Raw genomic sequence first — 12,226 nt, 5'->3', positions numbered from 1 at the left:
TGTGGTGTTGTTTTTTTCAACGCAATCTTGTATGGCTTAAAATATTACGACAATTGGCTTGGTTCGCGTAACTGTAACGTGGTATATCTAAACAACTTTATGGTGGCAATTTTATAGTGGTGTTTTTTAAAAAGCGTCGTCACTGCCGCTACAGTTTCAGCACAAGCCCAGAATGAATTACGCTAATCATTATACCCGGTTCCATATTCTTTCACAGGGACGTGAGGGAACTATGTTGAAATAAATTCTGACTGTCAGTCTGTCAGTCTGTCATATTGCTTTGACTGAAGCAAAAAACATACACTTTAGATTGGTTTGCAATTTCTCGCAATTTTTTAACATTCCTGTTTACAGTAAATGCCCAAGCTCCATTCACATTCTCTGCGTTATCTCTACAACCCCCAATATCATCAGTTGGATCAAATGCCACTGCTACTTGTAATGTGACTTATACTGCAAGTACAACAGCTACATTAAGATGGAAAATAAATGATGTAAGTTTAATAGTAAATATTATCAATTTAATAAAGCATTCTTACATTGTTTGTATATTTTAGAACCGGTTTTCTTGTTTGAAATTAATTTTATTATTAGGGATGTGCTGAAGTTGTAAAAGCTCGGCACGGGCGCCGTCTCGTTTTGTAATTCCCACTGTTGCAAAATGTAAAATTCATATAAAATATATTTATAATTGTTACACCAGTTTTTATTATTTCTTTATAATAAAGTTCAGGAGTTTTTGGCTTTTTATCGTGTAGTTTGACACCGGCTGTAATTCGATACGGGCAAATTCGCTGACATTGCGATTCGTTACTTGCGAGAGAGCAAATTCACAACGAACGAAAAATAATTAAAGAGAAAGCTACGCTGACTAGTCTCGTTCTCTTTTAGTAGCTTCGGTTCTTTCATTTTTAATATTTTTCGCTCTCTCGTGCAACATTATAGCAATAGCATAAGGCTCGGTATTCGGCCCAGTTTTCAGCCGAGCGCCAAAAAAGGAGACGCTCGGGCACAAGCTTTTAAGTTCGGGCTCGGCTCAGCACTTCCCTATTTATTATATTGTAATGGTACATTTACTACATGATTGTCTGTCAAAAAGAACATATATATATATATATATATATTAATTTTATTATACTGAAATCTCAATTACACTTCAACTTATATGAAATACCTTTAGAACGCATCTTTATTTCAAAGTTTAAATACTTTTTTTTTTTTTTTGCAAAGGTGGAAATTGGTACGTACAGAATTAAAAACAATCAAGTTCCACAATATGTAAATCTAGCTTCGAGTTATGACACATCATCAAGGTAAGTTTTGAAAGTAAATAAAATTATGAATGCTGTTATTATTCGTTAATAATGTTTATTCTCAGCACAACTACATCCATTGTTAACACTAATGACACTTTCCCCATGAGCCTTGAAATCAGGAATGTTAATTTGACCCTCAATCAATCAACAGTTTCGCTCAGTTGTTCGGCAGTCGGTTGTATCACTCAAGTTCAGTTACAAATCAAAGGTGTATTATGTGTAGTTTGCTGGTATTGGTAATTAATAAAAAATAGAACTTCTATAAAATATATATATATATGTGTAACCTGCATTATTCCTGCATTATTTTAGGCGGACGTGTAACGTAGCGTCGTTTAACGGGGACGAGTTCGCGGTCGTTTAACGCCAACAGATTCCATGCTTGCCAAAACACACATAACCTCCCGCACGTACACACACTCACACATACACTCAGGCAGGCGAGTGCACGAGCCGGTGCGTTCGCATCAACGATTTCTCGAATTTTACACTGCGACGCTTGTTAAGCCCAAACATAAATATGTCAATTTGTCGGCATCTTTAACTATCTTGAAATAAGTAGCACCCAAAGACGCACCATTAGCCAACGCATTACTTATGACTGCCCTGGGACCTGCGTGAACGCAAATTTATATTTCTGTAATTGTTGAAGGAAATTAAAATCAGGTTGAATGTTTGCTTTTTCACGTCTGCCATTAAGGATTTTGTCTCGTTTATAAGATGAATACTTTCTACGCACGTGAACACAAGAAGCATGTGAATACAATTTGTGTTTAGATATAGATACCTAAACATATCTATGGTTTAGCTAAAGGTTGGTGGCCACTGGCCAGACCTATTTCGCCACTATGATTCAAGCCTCAGCCCTGGAGACTCACGTCGGCAATTGCCCACGGTTTTGCCGACGCATTTGGACAAACTGTCGACAGTTTATTGCCGACAATGTAGAAAAAAAACGAAAAGTTTTTTTTTTAAATATTTTCATATTGCAGACGCGAAATTGCAAAAATTACGGGCATAAAAGCTAAAAGTGAGGTAATATAATACATATAGTAGTCGTATATAGCAAATAAAGTCAGGCGCACCGATTTCCTAACGCACCTGCGCCTTGTCTATGACGTCATTAATGTCCTTGTATATGTGCGGCGCATACGTTTTTTTTTGGCGGGAATTGGTAACACGACCTTTCTCACAGCTGTGTGTAAAATAAATGTAATTTGCGGTAATAAATAGCCTAGATATGTTCCAGAAGTAGCACTGCTGTATATTTAGGATGTTTTCCTCAGCCAAACGGCATGTTTATTACGAAATAGTAAGCATTCATTGCATCATAATAGCGATTGTTTGACCTGGCAATTGATTACGACATAATAGCAATTCACACGCTGTTTATTTGCGTCATAATAACGATTGTCCCCTTGAATATTTAGCCAGCAGGAGCTTGAAAAACAGGTTGGATATTTGCCTTTTTACGTATGCAATCAAGTAAAGGATTGATACGTTTGCAATAAATACTTCGTCCTGGGCTATGCAGCAGACGATGTTGGTAATGTTTCGTGAATTTGGTGTTAACAATAGGAATGTGTTGAAGTTGTAAAAGCTCAGGTTTGCCGAGCGCCGAGATTTAACCAAAAGCGCGGCACGAGCTTATGAAGTCATCAAGGAGAAAGGCGTACGAGAATACGTTCCTTTTTGGACGAAAAGCGTCGCTAATTAAAATCATTTAGAACACATGGTTTGCGGTGAAAGAGAAGGCGTAATGCAGCAGAAGACGTAATGCAGCAGAAGACGTAATGCAGCTAAAAAAGTTAAGGAACCTATGTTTTTTTATTAAAAATCTGTCTAATCAGATACGAAACATTGGGCGCTCGTGTTATACGATACCGACTGTAATTCGAGAAGGTCAAATTCGCGCTGACGTTGCGATTCGTGACGTCACGCCCGGCCACCATCTTTTAAATCCTCGGCATATTGCCGACGTATTTTGAAAACCGTCGCAACTGGTTGCCGACGTACTTTTATACGAGTCTTCAGGGTTGAAGCCTTTATTTTGTTCATAACAGCGGGTAATCTTTCATTGTAACCCTGGTGCTCCGTAACAAACTAGGATCACGAATTATCCAATTTCTTGTCCAAGCTGCTTGCCGCTGTCAAAATTACCAATAAAATATTAAATTAATTTATGCCCATTTGTAAATTTGGTCGCATTTCCTTTGTCGATTTACCGTTGCTGTGGTCTGACTCGGGAGACAAGTGATCTTTTCGTCAGCGTGTAGATACAATAATATAGATAACGATTGCAACATCTTGCGCAATCAGTCACATTTATTAAAAGCAGTCGTATTATAGTTGATTTTAAGTCCCAGAATTTTGATCTAAATCAACTACAAACTATCGTTACTTTGACGCGCGCCGTTATTCGTTTAGAGCTATGTAAACGAAAATATGTATAACATTTCTGAAGGGGATGTTCAAACACCAAACAGCCCCTTCTAGATGGTCTGCAGCACTGAACTTGGCGAGCCCAAGCTTCTACGAATTTGGCACATCCCTAAATTTTAGTACCGAAGTAATAAGTAATTAACTTCAAAAAAAGATTAAGGCAAAAAAATTGGGGGCAAAGAAGGTTTTTCGTGCTGGCAATGTTTGATATATACAAGCGGGGGTGCTTTTTGCTGTCATGAGATTTTTTTGGCCCCAAACACGCATACAGCCAAAAAGTCCTAACACGCTCCCACACATTTAATCTTATGATTCTTTTTCTTGGATTTAAAACGTTTTTGTTTCAATTAATCGTTACATCACACGTCCTATTGCAAAACATAACTATCATTTATGACGTTTCATAATATAACAATGGGGAGAATTGTACCAAGTGCCTAACCAAGAAATCAAATCATCATGCAATGCTTCCCATTATTATGATGTATGCAGGTTTAGGAAATAAATTTAATTCTCCGCATAAAATAGGTTATATATTAGTGTGTACAACCAATAAAGAAGTCGTTTTAAACTCGTTGGAGATAAATGTTGACTGGGCGTACTTATGAAAAACCCCCTTTTTAAACACATGCGTCCTACTTGACCTTTAATCTGTCGTAGTTTAACATTCACGTGCCATAGTTAAAGTCATAGTTAGATTTTACGTGTTTCGTACAAAAGCAACATATATGAGGTTATCTACTAAGAACATGCAGAAAAAGTTTTTTCTGTGTTATAACTTGCAATATCTTAGATATTAAAAACAAATTCATATCGGTCGGTCTATAGTAGTGTCAGTTAGTAAAATTCATGTATGTTTGCTTCATGAACAGTATTTACATTGTGAAGTTTGTGCCAATTAGAGATATGGCCACTTGGTTATTTTTTGCTAATGGTTCTTCAACAGAGTGTTCATCTCCAACACCCAACAATGTTCCAGTCAACCCATCAAGTGGTGTCTACAACACTCAAGCTAACTTCCAGTGTTCCCATGGGTCAACTTTATTTAATATGGATGGAACAACTGGAAACACTGCAACCAAATGCCTTGCTACAGCAGAGTGGGAGAATGAAAATATAGTTCAATGTTGGTCAGGTGAGTTTTGTTATCTTAATCTATGGGGTGCAATTTTCGGTACAGGACAGCAGAATGTGCTTTTTATTACAATGATGGTTTATTTGGGATTTCCTGTATATTACAATTTAATTAACTACAAAGTGCTAAACAGAATTTTGTCTTTGTCCCTTCCCTTTCAGTGTGGTTTGCTCTTTCTTAGAATATCCACATTCAATCATATCAATTTAAGCGGGTGTAATGTATAATTTAAACCAAATGGAGCTTCTAATGGTACAGAGCTTTCTCATTCATAAGAAATTAGAGAAACTTCGCCCATAACTTTGTTTACCGAAATGAAGTATAATTGTTTGCACAGGCAGACATGTAAAAAAACAAAAATCCGGCGACTTTAGTGGTTCGCATTTAAACTTTTCCAGCAGTTAAAAATCGAAGACATGTGTGTTTTGACGTCAAATAATGCTGCTATAACCCCGCGCTAGTGTACCGCTTCTACCACATAGCAAGCATATATATTGAATATTATTCAAGTAACAATAGAAAATCATAGGCGCCTAAGTTTTGATTGTCTAGGTTAGGCAAACTCATACTTACAAATATCAACTACTTATTACATCATACGTAAGCTAATAAGGTAATTACCGCACTCGCACATTACGCGCTGGTTAGGTTTAACTTTCGCATTACACGTTACGCAGCACGTTGAACGTATACACACAGTAGTAGCGGTTGTAACGTATTGAAAGATCGTCAAACTTGCAGGTGCAGGCACACGCAATATCCTACGATCTTTGTTTCTATCACAATGGCGATTGTGAGGGTTGGGATTAGGCAATACGTAGGTTACGATAATGGATTGCATCACAATGCCGTTTGTGACGTAGTGTATCGCGGCAAGTTGGTATTTCTTACCTTGCGATAATGGATGACATCACAATACAGCTTCTGATGTAACAGTTACGTTGGTGAGTGTATGTTTAACTGGCAAAGTTACATAAATTTGGCCAGAAGCTAATCTGTAAACACTAGAGCTTAAATCGTGGACGCATAATGGTTTAACTTTATGAAATACGTAAATCGTTTGCGTTTGAATATCTTATTATGAAGCAATTAATAGCCAATGTGCCAAATGTCTGACCGCGTTAGGCGCCTATGTAGAAAATAACTATCAATCGTAAACAAGGAATTGTAACCCTATGATTGCGCAATCCATTAAACGAATGTATTACAATTACAATTGTAGCTTTCATTTATAATATGCACATTGGAACAGGGTATTGTGACAATATAATGGGTTTCTGTAACCAGTCTTCAGTTTTAAATTAATGTTAAAATTATAGAGTTTTAAAATTATGGGCCTATATATACTATTTTAAAATTACAAATTGCTTAAGTGTCAAACACTAAATTCTCATTTCTGTTTTAGCATGTTGCATATACTCTTAATGAGCTATTGATTTCTATTGCGGTCCTGGTTGTAAGTTTTAACGCACAAATGTAATATGAAAAGTAGTTAATCGTGTTTCCTGTTTTACGATCCAAAGCCTGATTGCCGATTTCCACGTGCAACATACACGAAACTGTCATGGTGCTAAACATATATCGGTAAAAAAAGTTTTGTTACAGAGATTTTCTAATAAATACGACATAGTGTCATTTATACTACGCACGACAAACGTTGTCCGGTCAACATTGAAATTATTAGCAGAAGCTAGTTTAATTAGGGAATACTCTACTGGGAATGCTTTCTTTTGGTTTAATAAAACTAATCGGCAATCACCAACCACAGTTAAAAAAATCTAAACCTTTCTAACTGCAACGAATTTCCTTTGTACGAAATACCAGGAATTTAATATTGCTTTAAGGTTGTCTGTGTTTTATATTCTGTAATACACAGATCTATACTAACCGAACATACATATTGGTTCGTATTGTTACATAATACATTAGTCAGAATCCCTCTTATGCCGCAATGAAATATCATACCGGTATTACGACATAGCTGAATATGTTATGTCACAATCGCCCATGTCTCTTGCTTGCATGAATGCTGGATTTATGATAATATAAACCTGTTTGTTATGTCAGACCTGCGATGCCGGCGGCATTGAAAATAGGCAGTATTTACAGATGATTTTTTCGCTTTAAATATCCTTGATTGCCTGACTGTGGTGTATTTTAAATTGTATTCGAATTTAAAATAACTTTGTATAAATGTTCATGTGTTTAAAATAAGTATGGACTGTCTTCTTGCACAGGGAGAGTTATTTAAGTTTTTGGATTTTGAATGTCCATAATTTACTTACAGTTTGTACAGGTTTTCAATACTTTACAGCACCAACTGCTACATTGATTGGCAACAATACCATTTGTGCTGGAAACATTGCTACATTCCAATGTAATGCATCTGGGGGTGTTCCTTCTTTGGACAGAGTTGAAATTTATTTCAATAATCAAAACCAAACGGTAAAGTTGAAGTAAAATATTAAGCTGTTATTTATTTAATTGCTTCTACCAGTTGGTTGGAAACACATGGACAAGCAATCCACTGAGTAGTTCAAACAATGGAGATATAGTGGAATGTAGAGCTATAAATAGCTACACTGCCATGCAGAAATATTCAAACTTGGGAAGGGACAGCAAGACATTGATTATACACTGTGAGTACAATTTATTATAGTGTAAAAATAGAATTTATTTGTGCTATGCTAGTGTTAAATTGAATGCCAACAAAGATATGTTATGCTAGGAATAAGCTTTTTAAGCTTATTTATGATTAAGAACAAGAGGGTGAAGCTAAAGCAAGCTGCATTTTCTTGTAATAGGTTTGGCATGGTTTCATAAATTGCATTTTTAAGCATGATATAGACCAGTGGTGCCCAAGATTTTTATTTATGGAAGAAATATTTCTGAAATAGTGGTTTGCGTTTCACCACATACTGTATAAAGTATAATCTGTTCAAATACCTCTGTGGCCACATAAGAAAATCTTTGTGTTCAGTTTTCCACAGTTTAGACACTGATGGCAAGCAACCTACCCAGTTTATGGTTTAACTTTATACTAAGGATATCTGCCACAAGTTAAACTCAGCGGTTGCTATTTGACTATATAACCATGGTTTTGCATTACTGTATGCAGTTTAATAACTTTGCAAGCAAATATGTTTATTACAACCTAGTAAAGGTTTAGAGAAGTGCATTTAGAAACATAAACTTAAAAAACATAATTTTTTATACTATTGCCTATTAATTACTAGTGTACACTCGTTTGTTTTAACACAGTAGGCTATAGTAAGACTTGGTTGTTAAACCCTATTTGTGGTTTGTAACCACCATCACTCACCTTTTAATTATTCACTTACTGAGCATCCACCTCGTTCATTGCAAATATTATGAAAGTCATTTAATTTAACAGAATAATAATGCAAGATGTATAGTTAAGGGCACCCATTATATTTTGTTAGGGTTATATACTACGCTGTGGCAGGCCATGGAACCTGGTATTCAGGCAACAGTTGGCCAATTGTCCAAATAGCCAGGCTAAGCCTTACCGCATTCAATTTTCAATTCAATTTGTAATCCTTATCCCTGTGGCTGTGGGCACTACAACAATCTCACTGTGTTCGCTGTTTATATCCATATCATATGTATATTAATTAATCATCGGAACACTTACTTTAAAAACTCCACATGGCCTAATAGGAATCGCTCACTGCTGCTTTCATTTAAAGTCACCCATACTACAAATGCTTCTATTTAGGAGATGGTGTATGTTTATATACAGCAAACTTAGTTTTGTTTTCACACTTAATTGGCCTCATATTTAGTTGGCTGTTGTGAGGATTGTTACTCTTTATTGCAGACAATCTAGTTGTATTAATTGACCATTAATTAATACCAACGGCAACATTGTTACTTATTTTTATTTGTTCAATACAAAATTAAACACATGACTATTTTGAACAAATGTAAATTACTATTATTGCTTGATGGGCAACTTCAGAATTATATCCTGGACCTTTTTCCCATTCTTGATACATCTTAACATTTTCCTGTTATTACAATGCAATAAGTTTGGATCAAGAAGAAGAAAGGATCTAAATCTACCAGCAACTGTTCATACTCATCAATTGGACAAAAATTAAACTGAGCATAGAACATTTTGATTGCAGTTTAGTATTAATAGGTTAAGGTTGGATTTTCATAATAGGCTGTAGTTCTTAATAACAGTCCTGTAATGCAGAGAAAGGTAAAACCAAATCACCAGTCACAGTTTCAACTTGACTAAATATGGTTGGTAGAGGGTGACACAACACATACAGTTTTTATCTTAAATAGAAGGGACATTTTCACTTTTCAGTTTAGTTTCCGATTAGCTCAAATTACTAGATTATTTCAGTTATGCTAACTAGTAAAGGTAACAAGTAATATATGAAACAATGTAAGTGCAAAGTTGAGTAAATGGTTTATGTTTATTTAGGCCTATGCCTGTTTTGCATTGTTAAATATTGTCACAGTTATTGAATGCTTATATTGCACAACCTTGTGCTCCAGATGCATCAACGAATCCAAAGTTTGAAACCAAATTCACGGATCTGTTGATCAATTCAAGCAGTGATTACCTGATTAGATCAGATGAGACTTTGACCATGAATTGCTCAGCTGATGGAAACCCTGCTGTAACTTGTACCTGGACTTGTTCTCCTACAAATTGTGGTAGTTTACCAAACACTTGTGAGATCAACAATGTAAATGTTACTGGTTCCACAACCATCACATGTACGGTTGGTAATGGTGTTTGTGGAGGTGGTACTACCAGTATTACTCAACACATAACAGTGGTATCTAAAACTAGTAAGTTGGAACTTCAGTAAGAAACAGCTTTCATTCATTTACATTGTTTATTTATCAATAGGAGATCCATATTTTGTAATTGATGGTGATGTTTCGACAGCTATTTCTATCACAAGAAACAAAACAGAGAGTTTAAGTTTAGTCTGTGCGATTCCCAACCAGAAGGAAATGAACACAAATATAATTTTGAAGAAAGATGGAATTATAAACTTCGGATCAGACAATGTGACCATAAACAATCTATCCCCAGAAGATACAGGATCATATTCTTGTCACACAAGCGATGCTTTTGGAAATTTTTCATCATCTTTATACGTTGATGTATATTGTGAGTAATGCAACATTTGCATGGAAATGTTTGATTTGAAAACCAGATCAATTGGAAAAGCTCTTTATTTTTAAATTCTTAAAGCACTTACTTTACTCAAATCAAATAAGTGTTGCTGTAATTAGTGTACTATGTTTAATTACATATTAATATGCTGTTGTTCTGAAACAAGAACTTTGAACTTAATTTTGTTCTGTATTCACTGTGTTTGTGGTTAATGTGTCACTGTGTTGTAATAAACTCTTGATTTTTCTTAAATTGAAGTCTTTTCTTTCGTTTTGTGCCGACTTAAAGCTATTTTAAATAATCATCTTTGTTGAAATATACGTTTGCAATTTCCTGTGGTGCAAATGTTATAACAACATTAACACTAATAAACAAAGTTCTCTTCATGTATATATATCATACCTTTTATTTTTACACTGAGCAACCTTGTGCTCCAGATGCAGCAACGAACCCAAAGTTTAAAACCAAATTCACTGATCTGTTGATCAATTCAAGCAGTGGTTACTTGCTTAGATCAGATGAGACGTTGACCATGAATTGTTCAGCTGATGGAAACCCTGCTGTAACTTGTAACTGGTCTTGTTCTCCTATAAATTGTGGTAGTTTACCAAACACTTGTGAGATCAACAATGTAAATGTTATTAATTCCACAACCATCACATGTACGGTTGGTAATGGTGTTTGTGGAGGTGGTACTACCAGCATTACTCAACACATAACAGTGGTATCTAAAACTAGTAAGTTGAAATGTGATTAATGTCAGCTCAACTTATCATTTACACTGTTTATTTAACAGGAGTACCAAACATAATGGTTGATGGAACAACAACGGCATCTTCTACCATCACAAGAAACAAAACAGAAAGTTTAAGTTTATCCTGTGGAATTGTCAACCAGAATGAAATGAACACGTTAATAATTTTGAAGAAAGATGGAATTAAAAACTTTGGATCAAATAATGTGACCATAAACAATCTATCCCCAGAAGATACAGGATCATATTCTTGTCACACAAGCGATGCTTTTGGAAATTTTTCATCATCTTTATACGTTGATGTATATTGTGAGTAATGCAACATCTGCATGGAAATGTTTGATTTAGAAACAAACTGATCTATCTTGCTTGTGCACTTCACATCTAATGCTTTTAATCATATTGTGCAATTATCATTAAATTGTGCTTGGCCAACCATATACAATTAATAGGATCGGAAAATTTTTATTTCAAGTAATAGAAATATTTATATGAGTAACATAAAATACTTCTGTTAATTACTGTCAGACTAGTTTGACTCCTTATGTATGTTTAGTTACACAAAAAAATATGTTGTTCTAAAACAGGAACTTTTTTATTAAATTATGCTTTTGTATTATGTAGTGCTTGTAACAGAAAACCATGTTATAATTATCATTAGATTTGTAAATAGAATATATTCTTTATTTTTGATTTCTACAGGATAATAAGCTTTATAGAATAATCAACTTTTGTGAAATAAATGTTTGCAATTTGATGTGTTGCTGAATGCTTATAATAACAAACTATATTTAACTCATATTCATTATACATTTCATTCTTCATGACTTTATATTGAAATTATGCGAGATACGCAATGCTATCAATTCACAACATTTGCTTCAGTTCTAACTGATTAACAGTTTAATTTTGGTGTGTTATTTGTTATGGTGGCTAACTATTGGAACTTGTATGTGTTCTCTTGGTTATTTATTCAATAAATATACAAATCATATTCAAGTGTTTAATTCAGTCTGATTAGAACCAGACAATACATTAAATATTAACATTATTACTTCATTAACACCAAGTAATAAATTTATATTTACATCTCCAGATGCAGCTGAAGGATTTGCAGTGAATGATGGTACAACTAGCCACAGTAACATATGTACATGGTATATTGCCCCACCTGGTCCAAGATCATGTACCATCACATTCTCACTTAACCCAACTACTTATACAACCACTTTAACAAAGGATGGTATGTCTCCCATAAGCCTCTGCTTTACAAAATATAAACCACTCTGTATTTAGGAGCCATGGTAACGAATGATGCAACTAATCAGCCACAAACATCAACATCACAAAGTTTTGTTTTTACTCGAAACCAGGTTTGAAATTGTTAAAAATAAATTGTAATCCAGCTTCAA

At 34.8% G+C, this 12,226-nt stretch overlaps 1 protein-coding gene across 1 annotated transcript; it reads left to right on the top strand.

Moving 5' to 3' along the window:
* Positions 1-309: 309 nt before the first annotated feature.
* Positions 310-12,218, top strand: LOC100186451 (basement membrane-specific heparan sulfate proteoglycan core protein-like; the record flags this gene model as incomplete). The annotated part of the gene is made up of 10 exons (XM_026839356.1): positions 310-494; positions 1,231-1,313; positions 1,379-1,524; positions 4,705-4,893; positions 7,208-7,338; positions 7,391-7,532; positions 9,427-9,726; positions 10,857-11,123; positions 11,911-12,057; positions 12,111-12,218. Coding segments are annotated over 10 exons (1,673 nt in total), but the record flags the coding sequence as incomplete, so codon positions are not given.
* Positions 12,219-12,226: the final 8 nt, after the last annotated feature.

The sequence above is a fragment of the Ciona intestinalis genome, unplaced genomic scaffold (genome assembly GCF_000224145.3).
Source record: "Ciona intestinalis unplaced genomic scaffold, KH HT000198.1, whole genome shotgun sequence".
NCBI lineage: Eukaryota > Metazoa > Chordata > Ascidiacea > Phlebobranchia > Cionidae > Ciona > Ciona intestinalis.
Note: the sequence above shows the minus strand (reverse complement) of the source record. Positions and strands in the feature narration are given on the sequence as shown.